This window comes from Taeniopygia guttata, chromosome 2, assembly GCF_048771995.1.
Source record: "Taeniopygia guttata chromosome 2, bTaeGut7.mat, whole genome shotgun sequence".
Taxonomy (NCBI): Eukaryota; Metazoa; Chordata; class Aves; order Passeriformes; family Estrildidae; genus Taeniopygia; species Taeniopygia guttata.
The window spans coordinates 18671699-18698175 of record NC_133026.1 but is presented as its reverse complement, the minus strand read 5'-3'; the positions used below and the strand labels follow the sequence as shown (position 1 = coordinate 18698175).

The 26477-nt window shown below is 36.3% G+C and overlaps 1 protein-coding gene across 1 annotated transcript in view; it reads right to left on the bottom strand.

Moving 5' to 3' along the window:
* The window catches only part of DNAJC1 (DnaJ heat shock protein family (Hsp40) member C1), a 107309-nt gene that overhangs the window by 20413 nt on the left and 60419 nt on the right, over positions 1-26477 (bottom strand). Inside the window, exon 8 of the mRNA XM_030264540.4 lies at positions 21334-21500. Within this exon, the coding sequence (XP_030120400.4) occupies positions 21334-21500 (167 nt within the window). The remainder of the gene's footprint in view (positions 1-21333; positions 21501-26477) is intronic.

Genomic DNA, 26477 nt, shown 5'->3' with positions numbered 1-26477 from the left:
TTCCATGATCTTGCAAATAAAGTGTGCAGCAGCATCTGTTTAAAAATACCTGTACAAATATTTTTAGACCACGGGTCCCAGTAAAACTGTGGACAATTCTGCAAATGAGAAAGCATTTAACCTAGAAGATGGTGGTGTTTTGGTCCAGTAACGAAGGAGCAGAATGTGAAAGTTTTCTGATCTAATTTTTTGCTCATAATGTCTTATTTTTATTACAATAATCTTCTCTATTGTTACAATCTCTTGGTTTACCTACAAGAAGTCTGAAGTCAGTCTTTGTTTTATCTAGTCTAATACACAGTTGGCATTGTGATCTTGCTGTTGCTGAACAGAAAGGGTCTTGCTCCAGTTCTAAAGATCTCTTGTGACGCTCTCAAGATCAGCTAAAGGGTATTAATCATCTGAACGCATATTCAAAGCCACACGTTCATATATAAGCCTTTGGTCCTTCAAAGCTCTTACATCCAACTTTCACTAGTACTGTTTTTATTAGGAGCCAACAAAAACAAAGATAGCTATGCTGTTTCAGAGCAATGGTCAGAGCAGGTCAGTAAGCACATCATTTGTGCTCAGGGAGTGCAGCAGCAGAGAACTTTGTGATAACAAGAAAGATTATGTTTATCATTCATTCTTTTCAGTCCTACCCTGCTCTGAAAAAACAGGCACCATATGCACATACAGGAGTTAGATGAAGGCAAGCATATAGGTTACCTACTGTGCCCCTAATATTCTCCCAACTCCAATTATTTTCATCTCAAGCAATTCCTCTGGCCTGATATATTTTATCTATTTAGATTTATTTATCTCAATTAATCTGTTTTTCTGCTTTTTCCAGTTTCCTGTGAAACTATGTAAACTTTCTGGATTTGCAACATCATGTTCATGAGGAGCTGCACATATCTGCTACTCACTATACAAGAATTCAGCTTATTTTATGTTTGAACCTGACTCCCACTAGCTTTGATGATATCTGGCTCTTGGCTTTCAGAGAGTCACCCCCAAACAGTCTCCATCTACTGACCTCCATGTCACTTATCAATTTGTTCAAAATTCCCCTCAAGAGTATTCCTCTGTAAGTTTTCTCTTTCTGCCTAAAGAGTTCTGATCTACTCAGCTGTAAAGCCATGTTACACATAATACTTCCCACAATGCCTTTTTCTAAACCACCTGCAATTCCATTGTAACCAACCTCTTTGAAATGAGGTACTAAACTGCACAGAGCAGGATTAATCCTAAGCTATACAGTGGAATAAGGATTCTTCTGTTTTGCTCTCTATTCTTTTCTTAATGATTTCTAACAGTTTGCATAGTTTTTTGGTATGATCTTGAGCTGATATGAATGAAGCCAGCACTGACAACTCCTCAAGGATCAAGGTCAGCTCAGAGCTCATTATCTTGCGCATGAAGTTTGGACAGTCACGCACTGTATCAATCTTTGCATCACTTTGTATTTATATACTGGGAAACTTTTCTGCTGCTTTATTGCCCAAGCAGCCAAACTCCTAAGATCACTCTGCAGTTCTTCAGTGTTTGTTCTCATGCTCACTGTTCCACACACCACTACCACTGATAAAGTCTCTCGCCTCAAGAATCATCCTTTTATCATATTACCACCTTCACTATATGAATACATTGAACAGCAAAACTCTTAGCAGAAATTCAGCCAAACTGCACTACTAACCTTGCTCTATTGAAAGAGGTATTTATTACTACCCCTCATTTCCCATCTTTTAATTAATTATTTGTCTGGAAAATAACCTTTCTCTTATTCCATAACTGTTTTCTTTCCTTAGAACCTATGAGCCTTGTTAAACCCTTCTGGAAAGTCAAGCAGAGACTATCCATCAGTTCACCTTCTCCCTGCATATTTGTTAATCTTTCTATGAAGCACAAAGGGTTTAAGGCAGGACTTCCCATTATAGAAACAATGTTCAGGACTCCCTGCAGGTCATATTTACCTGATGCTCACGGATTCTTCTCTTCGTATCAGGTTTTTGTTAGTTTTCTCTAAAGAGCTGTTGAAAGTACAGGCCTGTAAATGTCCCTGAATTCCACTGACAACTTACTCAATATGCAGAATGACACATTTGCCATTTCAGTCCCTAGGCACCCACAAATATAAACAGTTACTTGAATTATTTAATCCTTAAATTTTCTTTGAACTGTGTTGCACATCCTCTGGTCCCAGTAACTTAAATAATTTAATCTTAAACAATATATTACAGAGGTTTTAAAGAACATTAATTTTAGAATTTTTCAAAGCAAGTACATGTAAACATGAAGATATAAGTAACTGTCTTCTCTTACAAAGTTGTCAAAATAATAACCTAATCATAACAATTTTTTGTTTATAGTATTCCTCAAACAGGAATGCCTTTGGCATTAAAATATTAAACAACATACCTAAGTAGACAACAGCTCTTGGAGAAGAGTGAGAACCTAAGAACAGGACCATGAAGTTTCATCTGCTCAGTGTCAGATCTTCTACCACATGCAGAAACAAATGTTTTAGGAAGAGATTCTTTCCTTTATCACAGCTGTCCCCAACATGGATTAGTAATTTCCTAAGCATGAAGTTGAATCCATTTTGGTTACAAAGCCAGTGATGAAGCTGTCCACTCTCGTCATCCCGTATTTGCTCTAAACCAACATTATAAGCTGGCTTTCTACACATTCAGTTTCTCACTTCTTACCATACCCTACTGCCTTTTCATTTCTCTGTCCCATATATTTCTGCTTTGCTCTACAGCTTCAGATATAATACAGGAAGGAGAAGGAAAAAAAATCCCACATTAAAAAATAAAACCCACCAAAACCCCCACTACCAGGAAGCCATTTACTTTCTAAACCCACAGCTGAAGGGAGTCCCTAGGAAAAGACAGTATTCCTTGGAGAGATGTTTTTAGACCTTGCCTGTTTGATCATGAGGATTTCATAGACATTTTGATTAGTGGTGCTCTAAATAACTCTCTTACCCCTTGCAATTCACTCCACTATAGATAATTTCCAGCACTGAACAGATCCTTGCAGATTTATATTAAACTCCTCTAGTGACATTTTACAATAAAAATGTATATGTTTCCTGTTCTTGACAAGCATTATTATAAAGATTTTCCTTTCCGTCTTAACATTACTTTGTAACTATAAGAAGTCTTGCTGACAGAACCTGTCAAAACCTTTAAAAAATCCAAATGCATTGTAAAGCTCAAATAGTAAGGCATAACTTTTCTTTAAATTCACACTGACTTCTTACTATAATTTTTAAATTGGCACTCCTAATAGTACCATTCATTCATAACTTCAAAAAATTACCCAGTATGGAATTCATGCTAACCAGTCTGTACTTCCCAGAATCCTCAAGCAAGCTCAAAAATTGGTATCCTACTTCTATCTTTCATTTCAAGGCTCATTTAAGTAATTGCTAAAATATTAACAGCAGTATTAAATGGATTTGATATTAGAGTTATTTTCAGGTCAACGAATGGTGAAGACCATTGTTCCAAGCAATTTGTTATTCATCATCCTCAGATGAATAACAAAAACACTTCAATCTAAAACATTCCCTTCTCACTTGTCATCAATACATGATGTCAAAAGTCTCTAAAACTTCCTTGTAGTAAACATCAGTGAAAAGGACTTTTGGCCTTAGCATCTTCTAGAAACTGCTTTATATTTTGATCATTCAGTATTTCATCTAAATCCTTGACAGCGTTCCTTTCTCTATTTCTTGGGGGAAAAAAGAGTTGTAATTTTTTGTTCTTGGGCTTTCCTTATTCTGGATTTGCATAAGTCTTTCCCTCTTTGAAGCTCCTCACCACACTGACCCCCCCTAAGCAGCTATTGTCACTTTTTAGTCTGGGACAAGAATAACTTAATTCCAGTAAAATGCTTATATATGTAATTCCTCCTCTAGCTACCATATCAATTATTCACAATTTTGACGATTTTGTTTTACCTTCAAGCTATACATTAACCCATCCTAACTGCACATCAACAGATGATATGTAAGCAATGAAACAAACAAAACAAAAAGAACCAATCCCCCATCCAAAAAAACAAAACCAAAATTCAGCTCTGAGAGTTTAAGCATATTACAAACCAAAATGCAAATATGTCCATAAATATATAATACAACAGATCCCATACATTTTTGGGAAAACAAAACCAGTTACAGTCTATTCAGAAACAACAACTGAAGTATTTATTCACAAGTATACCTCACAGCTAATGCAGGTCAAAAAGTAATTACTATTCAGCTCTCATTTCTAAGACTTTCCTCTCTCTCTCTCTCTATATATATATATACATACATATATATATGTACACACATGTATCTTACTGAGCAGGAACCTTACTTAACCTCAGCAGGAAGCTGTAATGAATAAGAGATTGTCCCATCACCACCTTCAGCAGTATTATTTGGTGCTGCCAGGATGTTCCCAGATTTGGAATAAGCCATACCTTAAGACTGAAGAATTTATGTTCAAAAAGACAGACAAAAATCAGGGGAGGATGAGAATTACATTTTTAAAATTTATGACTATATTCAGAAAGCTGCAGATACTTGAAAAACTGTATTAATCAGTCATCTTACAGAAAAGGTGGCAAACAGAGACTTGAAAAGGAAGCACAAGATGTGCTGTATACTCACAAGTGAATGCTATTATTCTACATTCATTCCAACATCTTTGCCTTTCACTTCTAGCCACTGGCCTTTCTCTGTCTTCCTCCCAGACCAAGCAAATCTTTAATAAAAACTATTTTCTCCCATAAAGGTCTCTCTCCACGTATCAGTAGACACCATTTCCAACCCTTCAGTAATTCCCAGATTTTCTTTATATCTATTTTACACCTTTTTTTAATGTAAATCTCTAAATGACAAACTGTTCAGAGTTGATTTTCATTCCCCTTTCTTACTCATTATTTATTCCTACTTCAAGAATTCAAAGCCAAGAGAAGTTTTTAATAGTTACTTTAAAAATGCTCCAGTTCTTCATCAATAATGTGTAGAGGAAGGCACGGCGAAGCAGTTATTCTTAGGTTTTGCAGAACAAAAATACCTCAAAACCAATTTTATATTACTTTAATATAAATATTTGCTTGTCAATAGAGCTGAAAGTGCTGAAAAACAATGATTTGTTAATGCCTAGTCATTGATATTAAGTAATCTGGTTAAAACTACACCACCTTGGAAAAACTGGAATAGCATGTAAAAGAATGAAAACACTTAGTATTTCATTGCAAAAATCTTTAGAAATACAACAGAAAAAGTAACACTTTTTTAATCAGCTGACTGTAGGCAGAATCTTGATAGTCAAGGCAGCCTCTCTGAAAGGAGGTGAGGGGCTGCCCTGTGTTGGGCATTGCAGGCCCACTGCAGGACACAGCTGAGCCCATGAGCCAAGCTGGTGGCAGCTCTGGAAACATCTGGCGGCACTATATTTAGGAATGGGCAAAGTACTGCCCAGCAGAATGAGGGGAAGTGTGAGCAACAGCCCTGCAGGCACCAAGGTCAGAGGAGAGCAGAGACTCCCTGGCAGCCTGTGGAATACACCATGCTGCAGCCTGTGGAGGACCCCCACTGAAGCAGGAAGAAGCGTGAGAAGGAAGGAGTGAAGGAACTGTAACAGACTGACCAAATGCTCCCTACCCCAACCCCCTGGGCCACTGGGAGCAGGGAGGAGAGAGAACTGGGAAAGGAGTGAAGTTGAGCCTTTAACTTCAAGGGGAGTGGGAGAAAGGTGTTCTAGGTTTTGTCTTGATTTCTCACAATCCAACTCTATTTTACCTGTCAATAAATTAAATTTTTCCCAAGTCAAGTCTATTTTGTCTGTGCCACCAATGAATTACTTGATCTCCATACCTTTACCTCAACCCATGAGCTTTTTCATTTTGCTTTCTCAGCCAGTTGTGTTGAGAATAAGGAGTAGAAGAGTGGCTGGGTAAGGACCTGGCAGCCGGCCTCAAAACACCCACTGAAGAATGATGAAATACCAAAATAAATGGTTTGTATCTAGAAGAAGTTCTGTGGAAGAAGGTTTTGGTGATATCTCCTTAAAACTACAGGACATTACCAGCATCTACAATTGCTGCTATTGGTTGCAACAGCACAAATATCAGATTTTAAGTAAAACTCTCATAGCAATAAAATAGTCTGCAGATCTACCTCCACAGGAAATAAATATAAAAAGTTTGTTACTCATTGATATAACCTAACAACTGGTTGAATTTCCTACACCAACTAATGATCACTTTAATAAAAAATTACTCCCTCAGTGATTCAGGTGCTTCTGAAAAAAATTATTCACTTTTTTCCTTTTTTTAATACCTTATAAAAAAGTAAAATCTTCCATGGATGTCTACATCCTAAAAATGTTATTGTCACCCCTTTTAAGTAGCAGAACATACTGGTTTACTTCACTAAAATTCTGAAGCCCTTTCATGATCACATATAAAAAGGACATACAACCAAAAAAGAGATTGTTAGACCATGAATGTTGTCACCTAAAGTTAGAGAACAATTACACCCTACTCCCTACACATAGTAGGGAGTATAGTATCAAATAATATCAGAAGCCTAAATAAATTAATAAACTTTCTACCCCTGTTTTTCTTTAACTAGAGGTATTTGGAAAAATCACTTCTATTTCAGTTTTACTTGATCAGGAAGATAGAAGATATCACTTATATCTGAGGAATAAGATGTTTCTCTCAGAATACTTTCTTACAGTCAATTAAAACTGGCATTATCTTGGAATTGTTTGAGACTAGGATTAAAGTCCATGAGTAAATACACACCACTTAATCCAGTACAGAACTGCAAAGCAGCTGAGGTTGAAAGGCACCTCTGAAGGTCATCTGGTCCAACACTTGGCTCCAGCAGGTCCACTGAAGTCAGCTGCAATGGATCATGACCAGACAGTTTTTTAATATCTGTCTCCAAGGAGGGGGACTCCACAACCTCTCTGGGCTACCTGTGCCAGTGGTCTGCCACTCTCACAATAAGAGAACATTCCTGACAGACACTCACATTTGCAATCACTCTTGTATCCTGAGCCATAAAGCCCTTAGAACAGTTGAATTTGGGTAAAGGTGTAAGTTATTTCTCCATTAGGAAATTGTTAAGAAAAATAAAGTGTTTTGCAAAGTTATACTTAAAATTCTACACAGTTTTTTTACTCTTTCTCCTTTCTTAAGCAGGTCTATCAGTTGTGATGACACTGCTGTTTGAGGACACTAAGTTATGAGGCTGGGACTGGAACTGAAAGACTGTTCTGGTTCTGGCCAGAACAGGGATAATTTTTGCAGCAGCCAGAAGGAAGCATGATTAGGACCCAGAGGTTATTCTATACCACCTCATGTCATCTTCTGGGGACTGGGGAAGGGCTCCCTTATGGGTTGCAGGGGCAGAGGTTAGTTACTGTCAGGGGGTTTCTGTGGGAGTTGAGCAATGACACGTGAATCTTCACCTTTTCCTGTAAACTGTCATTACTATTGTGGCTGTTCTTATCTCATTGCTGTTTCCAGTAAATTGTTCCTATCTCAACCCATGACCGTTATCTTTTGTGCCACCAATTCTCCTCTGCAGCCCATCACATGGAGACAGAGTGATCAAGTAGCACCACATGCTTTGGAGTGCTTCATTGAGAACTCTAAATTGGGAAATAGGATTCCAAATGCACAGCACTGTTTGTGATACCCTCTCCAGCAGCAGACTCATTAAATGATACTAAGAGCCTTTTTTGGCAGTGAAGCTGCTGTGTCCTAATCACAGCATCTAACTGAGGCACAGTTCATGGCAATACCTGGACTTGTGCAACAGAAAGAAATACAACTAGATGTCTCAAGGTTCATTTCAGTCCTAAGATACAATTTTTCATGAAACAGGATTGAGCACCAGAAAAAATTCTAAAAGCTCTAAGATTCTGGTTTTTTGCAAAGATCAGTCTATCTTAAGAACTTTACAAATCTGGTAGTATATTGGGATAGCATTAAATAAAGTGCATGATACATTAAATTTATACATAAACTGGAAACTCATCAACTGCAAGTGATACAGAACAAGGTTTACTGGTAGAAGGGTCACTATAAACTTCCACTGTTACTCAGAGATCAAAACTACAAAAGATACTACTAAATGGATGAAATAAGGTCCTTCCAGAGACACAGAATCTCACTCGAGAAAATAAAACAACTTTTTAGGCCAGGCTTTGTTTTGCTTAATCAGAGTTTTCTGATTATGTTCACACCCCTACAGCCAGTAACCTGAACAGCACTGAGTAACATCACAGAAGAGGGACATGAGCACTTGACTTAGTATTTACCAGAAGTTTATTCTGGACATTAGAAAATGCTTCAATATGATTTTCAGCATGCTAAAAGGACCTGGAGGGTTCAGAGGGGAAAAAAAATTCTTAATCCATTATGGTAAGGACCTTGTTCCATAGCAAGTTCTCTCCAGCATTAACATAAAAACCTGTTAACTAGCTGTTCGCAGTGCATCAACTCATAAACAGTTTTCTTTTTAAAAGAAGGAGCTAAAGCCAAAGAAGCATCTGTCTTTAGCAATACACACCTGAAAAAGGCCACTGCTCTACAATGTAATTTTTTACACTTCAGTTTCTACCAGGCTTTGGGTTTAGACTTAACACAAAGCTTTAGCTGTTAACATGACCAAGTACATGCACAGATGTTTCAAATACCCATCTATACTACCATAAAGCAATTTGAATATTCCTTCTATTAAATAGATAGTTTTGAAAAACATGAAAAATAATTTGAATTCCAACATATTTTTACAGCTTTTGAAATTAAATTGTTCCATCATATTTACACAATGCCCAGGTAATTCTGCCTTTTTCTTTTTGTCATTACAGCAAACCACAAGTGGGAAAAGGTTGCTTCTTGCCACATTCACAAAATCAAATCTATGTTTGCATCACACATGCCAGAGGAAAGATGTCACAATTAAATGGTTCATAAGTATAACACTAAAATTACTATTTAAGTCAATGTAATTGAACAGAAATTAAAATGTAGTTTTTAATTGCATATTACAACTTAAATGGTAGCACTTAGCAGAAAGTGTTAACTCATTTATTTTTTAATTGTTAGGTGCTTCAAGGCAATTGTTTTAATGCAGAAAAAAGTGAGAAGCTCTTCAGTAAATTTGATTGTAGGACACTCAGGCATGTAGATCAAATAAAATATAGGTTGAATATAATTAGGTTTGGCCTGTGATACATTAATGTGGAGACAAATTCCAAAAGAAAGGGAATGAATGTTTTTCATTTCATTCTCTCTCAAACACCGCTCTATTTGGATTCTTAAATGCAGTTTGAAAAGTATTTCATTTGATATAAAACATGAAATTGAAAATCTTCTATAGTAAATAGGTCAATGAATTCTTCAGGAGAATTTTGTAAATTTCAAACTTCAATAAGTGCATAGGGTAGTAAGTCTTAACAGATTGCATGTGGCAACTTATTTCATAATTACTTGACACATTAAAAATCTTTAGCCATGCTAAATTCACTGGAGAAGACAAGCCAAAGGGCATGCACATACATTAAAGCATATGATTAGTCTGTACTAATAAGGAGTGGTTTTCCTCACAAGGTTACTATCTGATTCATGAAAGTGTCAAATATTTTACAACATCAGGCTGTATACTTTTCTTTTATCAACTTCAGTACAACATGGCATGTTATGGGTATTCTGAAAACATTAACATATGGTTTTATATACCATTCAATACACTAAACTGTCCTGTGATGGTGTCACAATGAACAAGAGACTATTACACAGCTAATCCTGCTGACTGCTCTGCAGAGCTGTCCTCCCTCTTCTATCCTTTGTCCAGCTTTTCTGTCAGGCTTCCTGGCACGATTTATGATAAGACAGAGATCTTACCACAATAACGTTTGGATTTGTGTGGTTTTCTGTTTTTTTACATTGGTCTGTTGCTGGCAACATATTTCTCCTACCTTCATTCATCTTAAATAGCTTATCCAGAATCCGAGGGCTTTTTGTATCCCTTGACTTCTTCAAATATAGTTTTAACTATCTCCCTCTGAAGTATTTTACCACCACAGATAATTTCTAAATAATGTTCTTCCTTTCACATCAAATGCAACTAAATTCTTTTACTAGCAGTGCTATCTTGCTCTAATGCCCTAAACCAGCCTGAATATTCCAATCGCTTAATTTAACTCAAATGCAGGAGGTACTTTGCATCCCCAAAGTGTGTAGATATACTGTGGAATCCAGTACTATATAAGTATGACTCAGGTCTATCACTATGCTAAAACCCAAAGGAAAAATTCAGCACCCTTCTACAAAGGGACAAGATATCTAAATATCTGAGAAGACAACCTCAAGCAGAGCATTGCCAAAAAACCAAAATTCAAAATTCTTAATTGTCGTGAAATACATGTAATTGAAAATAAGGAAAACACTAGTAAAACTAGTTAAAACATATAAACAGTGAATCTGCCTGTCAAATTCCCAAACACAACCACAAAGTTTGGGCTAATTAAAAATCAAAGGTAGTCTTTTTTTCATATGCAGAGATTTTCCTTCCCATAATTTGTGGCCACTTGAAAATGTACCATTAACGTCAGTCTCATTCTTCCTGTGCTAACTTTCTCATTACCAGGCAAATTTTCCAACCAAGGACAATTTAAAAAAAAGTCCAAGGCAGTGACATATTGCAGGTACTGGTATATATCCAGTCATTGAGACCATCACCATTAAAAAAAACCCTAAACACACTCATACACTAGAAGTTACAAACCTAGATCCTCTATTGATATATTTTCTTTCTAGACCTATTCCAAACCAGATTTCCAACATGAATTACAAATATCACTGAGTATATAGTAAAAATGGAAGTATTATGTTTTCCATGTTCATGTTTGCATGTTTCTTAAAAAACCAAACCCAGGCACACAGTTTACTTTATGCTGAAAAAGAAGACCACTAGGAGAACTTTGGATGGTCAGAATGCTGATGTTCCCTAAAGAGGTTTGTGTAAAAAAAATCTGATGCTATACAACACATCAGGAAAATGCACACTGTAAATGCATGCTTACTTTGTGAAAGTCTGAGTGCTGCAAAAAACCACAAGCTTTTCATAATACTCAATTGCAAATAATGCAAGACCATCCACTCCTTCAAAACTTGCATTTCAAGTCACTGTATTAAAAAAATTCTGCATTTTGGAAATTACAGAAAGTGCCATCAATATAATAAACCCACCTCACTACAACATACTATTTCTCATACTGTGCCAACTTTAAGAGTGCTCTACTCTTTTGCAGGTTTGTAATATATAAAAGGTAAGTAATATATTTTCCAGTAGCATTTTATAAGAATGGTTATGAACAAAACTTCTATTCCTTTAAATGGAATGCAACTGCATGCTCAAGTGTGCTGAACTGAGAGTTTGAAGAGTAAAAGTGAGCTTTTCAAGACTGCATCCTGCCTGAAAAAACCTATACAGAAAATGGCTAATTAACTGGATTGAGATTCTCTGAAAATTCTGAAGCGACAAAAAGCTTATGTCAGAAGTGTTAAATTGTTCCTTACCAAAGCAGGATTACATACTTATCTTTACTACAACAACAAAAGCCAAACATCTCTCACACTGTTCAGTTTATTTTTAGTAATTGGAGTTTACCATAGATTATAGTTTCTGGGGAATTTTTTTAAAAATAAATTTGACCAAACCTCACTATAGTCATGGCTCCAGGAAGAAAAGGAAAGGAATGCAGCAGTACTATACACCGTGAAAGAAAGTAAGATGCTGAATCTAAGCAGATTTTAATTGGTTTGTCTGGAAAATATCATATAGAAACATCACTATGGATTTACACTTATAAATTAAAACTGGATTTATTTGAAACTAACTTCCTTCTCCAAGTTAAAGATCACTAAAATCATACAAAGAAAAGTAAGTAAGTATTTTGCAACAGTTTGCACTTTTCAAAATCATGTTAAAAAGCCAAAAAGAGCAGCAGTGAATTGAACTACAGAAGTCAGTGCTATAAACTGCAAATTCTTTCTGATCCCTAAGTTGTGGATCCTGTGAAAATCCCATTTCAGGGATATTTAACATCCTTGCCTCTCATTTGTTGCCAAAATTGTGATGATACAGGGATTGTTGAATTGTTCTCTCCCTTCCCTTGCCTTGTGCAGGCAAAAGGGGCAAGGTCACAGTGATTTAACAGCTTTCACATCTTCTTCCAGCTCCTCCTTCTCATATGTGCAATTACTCCCTTCTGCTTCTTTACTCTTCCTTTTGTAGTTGAGATAGGAGTGACTTTGTTTTGGGAATTGAGTGAGACAATTCTGCCTAGGAAACTAGGATGTCCAGCATCCCCTGATTCCAACTGGGCTAAATCAGACCAATCTCATCAGATGTTTTTCTACATCTCTCCCAGGCTGAGAGGAAAACAAACCCAGTGCAACAAAAACTATTGTACAATTTCTTGCACATTTATGTAAAATGGATATGACCTTCAGGACAAAAGAAATACTGACAATGATTAAAATCAGATCTTCAAGGATTGACTGGAAAAGACCAATTTCCAGTTTCTCCTCATAGGAGTGAAGTTTCGTTTCTGTCAGTTACCATGTTTTCTTGTGATAGACAACTACTATGCCAATCTCAGAAGTGCAACAGGACTCGAGATCTGAGGTAGATTAAGAAATCTAGCCAGAGCTAAAAAAGTTAATGCAAAAAGCTCCAATCTGGACCCAGGCAGGTGCCTGAACTGAGATTATAGTACTGCCTAGTGCAGAATGCAGAGTTGCATTTTAAAAATACTGTGTTTTCTTCCCCACAGGTTAATACTTTGCACAATTAATTTGAGCTCTTTGGTAGTTTTCAACTGACAGACTCAAAAAAACTGAGTACTACATACAGAAAGTACATGTGTAAAACTAGATTGAAATATTGCAGCAAGTCACATCAATCACTTCTTCTGGAACAGAGATTCAGTTGGAAAACTACTGAAACCTAAAATTTGACACCACAACATCTATAGCATGGTGTTGAAATCAGTGTATTACTCTTCTTGTCTGTACAAGACAAGAACCCCTGCTACTATATTTAATTAGAAGGAAAGTTTAAAAACTCAATCAAAATCAGGAAATATCAGGCAAATGTCAATTGTATGGTCTTAATTCAACACATATGGATGGCTGATTTATGTTTTTAACTAGTGCATAAGTGTTTATATAACACATTGTTACTATCTTTAGGAAATGCCCTTAGGGAAATATGTATTTTGGCTCTTTGTTTCTTTTGCAATCTAGACTGAATTTTGATTGTGCTGTGAAACATACCATTTCCAAACCCCCTTCTTTTTCTGGCTGTCATATAAAATTATTTCTCTATAGCATTTAGATAAATTTCAATGTTAATCTTTAAATGCTCATAGCATGACTTTCTTGCTTGCAGTTCTAGCTAGCCTGAGCATGGTATATTTGAAAGCAGGATATTATTGAATTATCTATATTCTAACAACACACAATTACTTTCTATAAATACAAGAATAAAGAAATAAAGTTTCCTATGCTTTGTTAGCCTAACCTAATTAAAGGTCAAAAAGAGAAAATACATAAATTACACATACTTACATTGCAGCTATTCAGTTTGTGTTTATTCAGTCTTTACATATTCATTACCTATTTCAGGCAAAATTCTGTAACTCTTGGTTTAATGCTTACTGCTTGCAGCATTTGTCTCAGTTATAAAAACTATTTTCTCTGAATCCAATGCTAGGAGAAATTAATTACTTCATTATGTGTTTACAAATACAATTTGCTCTTCAATGTATATTTGCCATAACATTGACATCATCAAAATGAGATACTAGTTAAAGAATATATCATCATCCTATCATTTTATTCTTCCTTAACAAAACCTGAGGACTAAAAAGCCTTGCATGTTTAATACTGCAGATTAAATTAGATTCCTGACCCTAATGATATTCACAGCTCAAAAGCAGACAAGCCTTAGTCTAGATTTAAAATATATGGGTCATCCTCTCCAAGGAAAACTTAATAATTAAAAATTATATTTTTTTAGAATCACAATTATTCTATTCTTAATGCTATTCATGTCCAAAGTACTTAGAGGCTTAAATACTTAAGACAGAAGCCTGAAAAGAAGGTTATTGTCTATATTTAAGGAAAGATGACTCAAAAAGTATATAAAAGCAAAGAATTGTTTCAAAATAAAACAAAACCTACACCAAGTGGATAGAAACATGCTAAATACACTAATTTCCTAGAAATAGACTGCTCTGGTTCAACAGTAACATTAAGAAACAAACAAATTACTTAGGAAACCAACAAAAACTTGGCTGTCAGTTATAATGCTTGAAAAATTGAAAAAAATCTTTCTTATTTTCTTCTGTTAATTAGGCTGAGTTGGTGGCTAGCAAAGAGGAAAAGGAAGAGAAAGAATAACTAATATGTAATTACATAAATATTTTAGAATAACCAAGGTGTAAAGGTATTTTATTGGTATATCCTGTTCTCTACTTTGCCAACGTAACATGTAACAAAAGGATGCCTTCTCCACACTCTCCCTGGGTGCCAAGGAATGTCATGGAGCAGATCCTCTTGAATGCCATCATATGTACAGGACAACCAGGCGATCAGGCCCTGCCAGCACAGGCTTGTGAAAGGCAGGTCCTGCTTGACTGACCTGATCTCCTTTCTATGATAAGATGACTCATTAGTGGATGGGTGAAAGGCTGTGGATGTGCCTACCTGGACCCCAGGAAAGCCTCTGGCACCGTTTCCCACAGCATCTCCTGCAGGAACTGGCTGCTCATGGCTGGGCCGGGTGCTCTGTTGGATGTGTAGGAAACTGTTGGCACAGCCGGGCCAGAGGGTGAATGGAATCACATCCAGCAGAGCTCAGCGCTGCCACCAGCTCCATTTAATCTTTCTCAATGATCCACGTGAGGGGATCCAGGGCACCCTCAGTCAGTCTGCAGACACACCGGGCTGGGTGGGAGTGTTGAGCTGCTGAAGGCTCTGCAGGGGGATCTGGACAGGCTGCACGGATGGGGAGAGGCCAGAGCTCTGAGCTTCAGCAAGGCCAAGTGCCTGGGCCTGCTCCTGCCCCTGGGTCACAACAGCCCCTGCAGCTACAGGCTGGGGCAGAGTGGCACCAAAGATGCCTGGAGGAAAAGGTCCCAGGGGTGCTGGTCAGCAGCAGCTGAACATGAGCCAGAGAGTGCCCAGGTGGCCCAGAGACCAATGGCATCCTGGCCTGGATCAGCAACAGTGTGGCAGCAGCACCAGGGCAGTGACCATAACCCTCTACAATGGACTGGTGAGGCCACACCCTAAATCCTGGGTTCACTTCTGGGACCCTCAATTCCCAAAAGACACTGTGGCGGTGGAGAGAGTCCAGAGAAGGGCAATGGAGCTGGGGAAGGGTCTGGAGCACAAGTCTGATGAGAAACAGTTGAGGGAGCTGGGGATGTTTAGCCTGGAGGCAAGGAGGCTCAGGGTAGATGAGATAACAAGCACTAGGACAAGAGAAAATGGTCTCAAATTGCACCAGAGGAAGCTTTAGACTGGATACTAGGAAAAATTTCTTCACTAAAAAAGTGGTCAAGTATTGGAACAGGCTATCCACAGAAGCAATGTAATCACTGGTCTTGAAAGTTTTCTAAAGACTCACAGATGTGCCTCAGTGATGAACATGGTGGTGTTGAGACGGACTTGATGATCTTGGGAGGTCTTTTCAAACCTCAATGATTCTATTGTTCTAACTTACCAATACTTCATCACTAGAATTCTGTTGCACAGAAGAAAAATACATTTTTCTATACTTGTCCACTGACCTCAGACAGGAGCCAAAGAAAAGATGTAGATTTAAACAATTATTTTTAAAGGCATGTGTACAATTTTTCATTAATAGTAATAATGCTAATGTAATGTGCCAACTGCAGGAGTATCCTATGTAACATAAACAGGTTTTTTAACAGCAAACCCCAATATTCTGCTCAGGCTGAGTCTGCAATATTTGCAGTGACACTAAGTATAAAAAACCCCAGGAAAGTCTGAACTCTTAACACTTTTAGTAACACTGTAATGCAGATTTTATTTTTCTTAAATGAAGCATTTTTTTAGTAACACTACATTTTTTAACAGCTTGGTAATAGAATACTGAGTTTTTCACCTCAGGGTTACTAAATTCAATATGGCCCAGATCAATAGTGACTCAAAGTCATCACCATTTTGATGAGAATTTGGAGCTCAGGTTAAAATGTATTATGAACATAGTCTACTCCAGTGAATAGCTTCATAACTGATACTAACATGTATGGTTACTGGCAGTCTCAATACAGAGCCTTAAATTCACTAGGAACACAGAGAGATTTACTTTCTGGACCTACAGCAATCCTTCTGAGTCAGGATTAAGGCCCAGTAGCTTGCACTACAAGGAATCTCAGACTTGTTAGCTGCTTATTTGTACCTGCCCCAAGAATAAAAGAGCATTAGAACCCAGACACACTTTTCAAGTAGCATATTTGATTCACTGCTTAGAAAAAGAAAATAAATTATTTCAAAACTACATGACCTCAGGCTGCACACCAGAACAGAATAACCCTTCCCCTCAAAGACCAATTTATTAAAACATCTGGTTTACACAGCACCTTAATCCTGCTAAGATACAAACTGCTTACTTAAGAAATTAACATTTTTTTTAAAGCCTGGAAACTGTATTCAGGTAATCTGTCATATGACATCTGATTAGAACAAGAACCACATTATTTGCTAGTAATGAAAAAGCATACTCAAATTTCAAAGCAGCACAGATGTGGGAAGATCCAAGGCAGAAGAGAGCAGGTGGCAAGCTAGCTGGCAATTACAAAATGTACAAGGTTATAAAATGACTAAGACTTAATTGTCAAATCTATACATTTTAAGCTAACAAAATAGTAATTTAGTATTTGTATAGCATTTTGCCTTTTATTGTTAGAAAGCAGAGAGAGCTCTTCTGTACATTTAAAGTTATATTGCTGTTCCACAGCCAGCTTTCAAATAAAACCTTCATGATTAAAAAGCTCACTCAGTTATCAATATCCTGTATCTGAAACACAGTACTTTAATGGCGCAGGCTGAGAAAAACAGAAGCACAAAATGTCGTTTAACCAGAAAGGAGCTCAGCACCAGAGTGATCAGTCTACGGTACAACAATAAAGCAAAAATGATAACTACCATGTTTCCAGCATCTACAATAACGTGTGTAAAAATAATTATTATGTATAAAAGTATACTTATATAAAATACTTAATAAAAATATACTTATGTATACTTTTATTTCACAGTACTTTTAATAATCTTAATTTAAAGGTTAATAGTATATCAAATGCAAGTGATGTATGCTAAGTCTCCCATGCTCTAGGCACAAAAAGTTTTTACAACTCCTGCTTTAGTAAAATCACGTCAGGTGCTCCTGCAATATCAAAAACACCCAAATGCCAAGAAGTGCTGCAGATAATATGAAAAACAAAAATAATGAGAAACATCATTTTCTATCCATACATCTGGTCCAGCTGGAAGGGATCAGGCACTGTCTTTCTCCACCTTTATCTCCTCTTTAGAGAGCAAGCAAATATCAAAAGGTCAAAAGTATTCACTAGTCATTGAGACAGAACTTGGAACTCTATCTTCATAGATGAATGAGTGAAATAATGATATGGAGATTCCAGTGAAGACTATGAGGAATCTGCAAACCAAAAGACAAACTGAAGACAATGATACATCTCCCAATGATTTCTTAAGGGCCATGATTTTCATGCAACAACAATATTCTTCACATAAGTAATGAACTCTCATGAAAACAACATGTGTTACAAATCACATAAAATCAAATCAGAACAAAGTATGAGGAAAATCCCTCTGAGAGAAATGATTCATCAATAGCATGATTCCAAAAACAGTGAAGACACATTGTTGTATGAATATTTGCAGAAATAACTGAACAAGATCAGATATAACAAAATGTGTTCTCTAAGAAGTTCCTTTTCTTTCTTCCAGCTCCACATAATAGGTTGCTTAACAGGGAAGTAAAGTGTTAAATAGTTACTAACTATTTAATAATGCAATAGTGGCTAAACAACCTATTCAGGCTACAAAATACTACATCTCAAAGGAAGTCCATTCCCTCTAAATTTCACTTAATTACTAATAAGCATACATAGAACCAGTCACCTTTTAGTGAAATACAGGAAAAAAAAAATCAGAAACTTGAGCTAAGTAAATTAAGATCTCAAAAACCTGTACGATCTTGCAGATCTTTTCAGAAACAGAGCATCAACATTCAGTGACAAAACAAAAAGAATCTTAGAAATAAACTTTTTCTTTGCTTGTTTTGCTTTGAAGAGTTTTGTTGATCAGCATGAGAAGAAGCTTTTAGCAATTTCTCCCAGTTCTTAGTCATATGCAGTTTGCATGAATAGTATAGCTAGCACTATGCAAATATGCAATTTAGTCCTAGGTAAGTATATGATTTCCTATATAGCAAGAAAACCCCCTGCCTCTAGAGTCCCATTAGGTTAATTTCCAAGCTCTCAAATACAACTGACTCAGCTCACACTATTTCCAAGAAAGCGAGTTCAAGAACAGGATAGATGGAAAGGTTTCATAAATTATATAGGTAACATGCTCTTGGTATGTGCCTCCACCTACATGTGTTCCCAAATCTGAATTCAAGCATCCTGGCTGCAAAGCAAATTGAGTATTTCTTTCTCTCTGAATTTATGAAAGGTAGTAAGTCATAATCAACTATTATAATTTTACGTAAAACAAAATTGGAATGGACTGGAAAAGCATTGTAACCCATTATTCCCACACAGCCTCCCTTTTTTGTGGTCTAAAATTCCAACTATTTAACCTTCTCTCATAAATATGATTGTCTAAATTTATTTTTACAGTTGACCTAGTCTTTCTGTTATGTATTTTTTTTAAACTACAATTAAAACTATACAAAAAAGGTACTAAAGGTAGATGGATCACTGCCACACAGAAATACAGGAAAATTACCTCTCTGTTCTGCAATACTGATATTATCTATCTCCCAATAGGTTACTTTCTTTTATTATTTCATTTAATTTTCAGTTCTAACTAAAGAGTAACAACATGGCAAGATTAGCTCCCTATGGACATAAGATCAGTGCATTCTCAAATTTGGGCAGAAGAATAACTTTACAATGCTATAAAGCATGTTTTCATCCAGCTATGTAACCTTACGAAAGAAAAAAGGGAAAACATTTTCTCTTTCCCTTGGTAGATAATTTTACAATGCCTAAGAAGGAAGCTATTTTCTTCTCTACAGCCTATTCTTTATCTACTTCAATACTTAAATCCTATGAAAGCAGTAATCAAAAAGAATAAATCACAAGGAAAAAAAGAACTCAAAGTACTCAAAAAGAATAAATCAACCTAAGAACTGAACATAATCTAATCTTTCTATCAAATTAGGCACTTTGCACAGTACAGCATTTCCAAAACACTAGTTCATGGATTATAGGCACCTCTAAAGTATAAATATCAACAGTTCAGAGCAGCTGATGAACACTATTAAATTACTGTAATCATCTGCACTTGGGATGCCAACAGCAGGGAAAGCAACTCCACTTCTTACTCCTGGAATACTACTTTATCAAGCTACTTTGATGTTGTCTGGTACATAGACCACATCTCTGAGCTACCACAGAAGACAAGGGAGAAAAGAAGCTAACGGGCATCCTTATGAGTGAAGAATGACAATCCCAAGAAAAGGTCTGATAGCAAAATGATTTATGACAGGCTAACTTTTCCCTAAAACAAGCGGAACTGAGAGGTGGATGTTACACACCACTTGGTTTCATGTCTGTGCTAGAGGCAGAATAGGGATGCTGACCCAGTTCACATCCATGATGTGATGAAAAATATGTATTTCAAAAATGAAAAATGTGTCAAATGACAGTTAGGAACAAATCACTTGTGGTACAATTATTTCCCTAGTGAGCTTATTACAAATCATATGACACAGCCCTTCTCCTATTAGATACAAATGGCTCCTATAGGCTTCTGGAGCCAGTGACATATATTCTCCATTTCGACTTGCAGTTTATAAATCTGTTTTCCTTCACAACTGTATTAAATGTTGATGTTGCATTGTGATAACGTATTAGCTGTCAAGCAAAGGAAGTAGAACTCATCACAGTTTGTTCAGGTCAAACATTTTACCCAGACAGCATACCTACAAACTGCCTGATTGTCCCTAAAAGGTTAACCCCTTTTGTAACAGAATGATTTTTAAAAGACTCTAATTTATCAAAGCAATGAAATGCAATACTGAACATCCAGGTGAAAGTGTAGAAAACCAAGTTAGTTTTGTTGAAGACATCTAAAAGAACCTACAACCAATTCTCCTAGCAGTGTCTCTGAAGACACAAGTTCTATATATTTTGTGAGGAGATATAAATTTAGAGATGGAATAGGCATTCTGCATTTTCATGTAAATTCAAAGACAGACTCAATTTCTGTAAGAGGGGAAGATGAGTTTGGAGATCTAGATGATCAAGCATGCAACCAACCCAACTTCACTTCAAACACACCCTTCTCACCTGTTTTCCAAAGAAGGCAGATTTTCAAGACAGCAGACTAATTTACAATGTTTATTCTCAGTTCCAGTGTGCAGATTATACATTTTCAAGCTAGTATGATTTAATAAAATTTACCAGAACCAATTATACTAACTACCACAAAGAACCCTTATCTCTGAGTAGAAAGAACCTTAACAATAGGCCTAAACTGAATTGTTAGAACTGTTCCATGCATCAGATAAAATGCACAAAGTACATAATCAGTTCTACAAAAGACAATACATCTGCATATTACAAAGAGGTTTTCTTTTTCCTTTGCTTCTCTTTTAAGAGAGAAGAACCTGTTCTTGCAAGCAAAATGTTATTAACTGCAATTAAGAGAAAGAACCAAGCCTCATACAACTTGACGGCATTACATTCTACTAATTTCTAGTGAACAAGAATAGTATTTATATAACCATAGAGAGCTTTCATATGGCTTAATCAATTACATCCTATTATAACAACATTTCCAGTATCATTACACAAATTACATTGAACATTAATATAATTTTTTCTGTTATATCTCTGTCAGACAATTAATATGTCTCTACACTTTAATAGTATATGAATATTGTGGTGGTAGACACACAGTATTCTGTTTTCTTGAGAGGCAAAGAAATGAATCAACATTTTAAATATATAACAGGAAAGATTTTGAACCTACCTTCTTCTTCTGGGTTCTGTTCCTGCCTCCCAACCAATCATCCATCTGTTCCTCAATCTCTTCGATTGAAGCTCCATGATCATAAGATGGTACATACACACTTGATTCCAGAGCTGTGTATACAGGGAATTCTAATTTTGGTTTCTTGACTTTAGGCTTCTTCTCTTCTATACAAAAGTAAAAAAGAAGAAAAAGTAACGCTACTAGTACTGCAGGCATGCATAATTCAGAAGCAGGTTTAGCTCCTCATCTCTTAATCCTATCTTAAAATTTCCACTAAGGAAGTGCCTTCAATTTCTTTGTTAAAAAGAGAATCAGAGTTTTGCATAATATTTTTATTTTTATTGGAAGTAAATTCCAATGCACCCACTTAACCCCTCTTCCATCTGAACTATGCTGGAAAGGGGCAGATGAGTTAGCTCTTCCTACTGCTACACCACTTGGCAAAGAAGATTAGTTCAGGCAAAAGCACAGGAGCCGTTAAAAGATTCTAAAATCCAGCCAGCTTCAGAGAAATTGGCAACAGTAGACAGGTGAATTTTAGACAATTCTGTGCTACTTTATGGTCAGCTATGTTAAGTAGAAGCTTCTGAGTCAACAGATGGCTTCTCTATTCTCAGATTTCTCCAACCACAAATAGCTCTGTTCTAACTCTTACACATTTAGGAAGATTAAAATGTTGGACCTCATTTCTAACACTGATTACTGTTTTCTGCTCTCTCTGCCCTTCAAATGGTATTAAATGGGAGCTGCAAACTCGTGAGAAAGAAAAGAAAGATCACAACCTAAGCCCCAGCACCTAAAAATGCCTCCACTACATAAGATGATCTCAAAAGCAAGCTTTAAAATGGACAACTGACAGAACTCTAGGAAAAACAAAATGAGGAGCAGAAAGACACTTGAACACTCAGAAAGCATCCAGATACCTCAGGTGTGTCCAGGGGACTCTTCTGGCTCTTCCTCTTGTTTTCAAAATATGCCGTATTCACAATGACTAAATGTTCCTAAACTGAAGGAGTTGATCTAATACCCCACTGTAACCAAGAGGGAAGTTCTACATTTGACTCCACCTTTTCACTCTCCACTGCATATCTTTGTGCTCCTCTCCCTCCTATTGTGTTTCTACAATCACCCAATCATTCCGCAAACTACTTCCATTTACTAAGCAAGTAGAAAGCTACTCTTAATACTCAAACAAATAGAAAAAAATCCACATCATTTAAAGGCGGTGGGCAAGGAAAAGAAGAACCACACTTGTCTGATCAGCTTATCTGCCTTTACAACCACGCCCTAATTCTTCAGAGGAGAAAAATCTGTTTTTAATGGAAACCTTTAAAAAATTCCTAAAGACAGAGGACTGTTCCCTACAGACTCCAAAGCATAATTTCTTTTCCTAATAGTATATGTACAGAAACAGCACAGTAAAAAGACTGCAGATTTGACAAACCCTAGGAACTGAGTATTTAAGAAAATAAAGGGATAGAGAACTGTTCCAAGTCCAAAATGAAGAGAAAAGTCATAGAGATCTTAAAGTCTAACAGGATGATGAATGAGCTTTTAAACTTTTCACTGTTCAGAATTTCACTGCATGTTGTTCAGAGATCTGTTTTTATATAGAATCCTAAACTTTTCCTGTCAAATTTCAGTAAATGAAATATTAAGTTAAAATTTGTATTTGGATATTTTAGCATCCTTCTGTAGGGATGTGTAGAAAATACAATGAAAGGACAGGTACTCCTCAAAATTAAGTGAAAATTCAGAAGTGTAATACCATCATTTGTCTCACTATGCAGATATTAGTAAAGATTTTTTTTGTTTATTTCAAAAGGTAAATTTTATCATCAAATCACATATATTAAATATGTGATTCCATTTTACTCCAAAACTGCCACATATAACAGCTTCTAGAATCTGTTAAGATTTGTATGGATAAGTAACAATAGCTTTACCAGCTCTTCATTGCAAACACTGATACCAGCAAAAATATTCTAGGAAGTTAACTTTAGTGACAATTTTCACGATTTCATTTCAATCCCTCGAAATAATCAAGCACACTCTGTGTCTTCACTTGGAATTACTTAACAGTGGAGACACCCCATGACAGTTGGCTTTTCCTGAATCTTGCACCCCATCAGCTACTGCTTATTAATTTTCACTCTCAAAATATGCAAATAGTTAAAGTTTGAATGGTTCTAACCAACACTTAAAATGAAGAGCATAGCCTGGAATAGGTCATCTAGACTCTTGCTGTAGTTTTGGAAGTAATTATGTAACTATTTCCAGAGGACATTGTGCTCCACTTTAAAATGAGGTATCAAAGACAGTATCTAGGCTTTCTTCAGGGAGTTAAGTGACAGAGGAAGACCTAACATAGATAAGACACCCTCCTGTTTGCTGACTACAAAGGAACGAGAAATCCCACCTAGAGAAGATGGCTGTACAACCTCAAACAAGCACTCAACCATAATTAAAAAACCTTATCTCTACTGTCTCCCATGGGTTTACATAAAAGATGAAGGAGTTCAGCATATCTCTTGATACCACAATGGCTGTCATATTGAATTTAAAAAATAGATAGAATTGAAGTCACAGCACCTTTGCCATAGGGCTCCCAATAACCCATCAAGAACAGTTTCAACTCAGAATTTTCACAGCTACTTTTTAGAACAGGAAAGCACATAAAAACAGTTTAATGGTAACAACTTAAAGTATTTTAGACAGAGGAAGTTCAGAAGTTATGTTTAGTGTTATGAAGCCTCAAATTAAGGGAGCCAAGCACTGGTGCTCTTTCAGGTAAATATGGAGAATGCAAAATAGACCACTGGAACTATTTCACACAAAAAAACAGAATTCTACAGGAGATACTCAGGAAGAAAACCTCCCTCCTTCATGTTATCTTTCCACTATCAGCAATTCAATTGGCAGCCTAAAAGACATTCCCAACCTGACCAGGCACTTTGCCCCGAAGAGAACATGGATCAGGTTTTCCTAACACTAGATGATGCCTAGACAGGTGAATCCTGTATCTCCTAAGACTTGACAGACAGCCAGGAAGTTGGTGCAGCTGCCCACCACCACAACCTAAAGCAAGGATGTGTTTGATCGTGCTGATAGTAGTGACAACTGCAGCTGTGATTCAGTTTTGAAATACAAGCGTTCCCTTAATATTTAGTGTCATTTTCTAATGGTACTGGTTTAGGCCATCTACTATAACAGAACAGACTTTAAAAAGACATTTTTCTCATCCAGTCTCAAATATTGTTTTAATATCGTTACACACCAACCTAACTAAATGCAGGAAAAACATTCAGTAATGACTTCCTAGGTTCCTCTCAGTTCTGTGACAATGAGCTCAGTATCTGCTGGAGACCCAGTCAGACGAAAGTGCCCTATGTGGGCACCAATATCCAGCAAACCTCCACTACAACCAGAGGTACTGGCATTCATACAACTAAACACAGGGAGAGAAAACAATCTTGGTAAAACAGAGCCTGACTTCAACAGGGTAAATTAAAAGCTTGCCCTCATTACTATTTTCTGGGAAGATAATGTCCTTTTATTGCCAAATTACAGTGTAGCAACCTTTTGAGTCTATTAAATAGAATTAAAAAAACAAATGGAATTTGGTTTTTGTGCATATGGAATCCAAGATCATAAGCACAATGGAAATTGTTTGATATCTACCAGTCCCATGTCAACTGATCAGTATTTTACGTGACTCATAACTTTTAGAGAGTTCTAGTCTTTTTTAGAAGGGATTTGGTTTTATCATTTTCTGAATTCATACTGAAAAAACCCTAATTTTCTAGAAGTATTTTCCACCTTCAGAACTATAGAGTTTTTTATCAGAAGAATAAAATCAAATGTGTATTTAACAACTTAAGATTTACAAAAAAGAGAGATGCAGTTACACCCCCTATGTTCGAACAGCATATAAATACACCTATCACTGGGATGCTCAGACATTACAGAAAACAGTTAGCTAACTCCCTTGAAGTACAAAATTTTATGTTTCTAAAGGCCTCCAATACTATTCTTCTACTGGCTCTACATTTTACTAGTTTATGGTGCCATGGTGTGAGTTTTGAAGTCTAATCAATTACTTGCATATAATCAGACACTTCCTCATTAGTTCTTCCACCTTGTTACTACATTAATTTTATCACCGGCAGAATTAATAATATCTAGCTAATGGTCATTTGCTTTAAGATACATCATGCATTAAGATACTGTCAGATAAGGAATCTGCTAGACTTTATGATCAAGTGCCATGTAATAAAACAGTGATGCTTTTTCCATAACATATATCAGAGGTCCTGCATTTTGAAGTTTTCAGAAAAATTTATGTTGATTTTACATGTTCAAATACAGTAAAAAAAAAAAAAGACAGCGATATCTTGAAAATGAAAGGGACAAATTACCTGATACCTTATGCATTAGTAAGCAAGAAATATGACCACACAAAAAGACAGCAAACATCTTTTGGGCAAATCAGTAAGATACTGCACTGAGATTTCTTTTTTCAACTCTTACCTATGTAACTATGAAAGACAACCAAAGCATTTATGACATTAAAATTTATTGAAAACATGACAAGAGAGAAATTCACTTACACATATAGTAACACAGTCAGACAGAACACAAAGAACCCAGAAGTCTGGAAAAAAAATGTACAAAGGTTTTGACAGTCTCCTGACAAAATGGAGCAAATTATGCTCAATATCAGTGTAAATATGGGGCAAACACACATATGCTTAAAAAAAGGTGCACATTTCTATACTCCAAGTCAATGGGATTATATTAATATATCAAGAATTTGAGATAGATGTATGTATCTTCTGTACTGGGACATACAAGCTAGTTTATTTTTAGCAAACTGAAAGACATGCTCAGGGATGAATGCATCCTCAGCTACAACAAATCTCTCAAAAGCTACAGCTTTTGATGACTTTCATCTTTTTTCCTGAAGATCTACCCTTCCCAAAACTTCCAATTCCTCCAAAATACAAATGGGTTAGAAACAAGGCTCCAATATTTGAGCATTAATTTGCCTTCCAACAAATATGTAATGAAGCATGCATGCCTCTCTCAAATGAGCCTCATGCACTGTATTTTTGCAGAATATTTTCCAGAAAGTCTAAAGG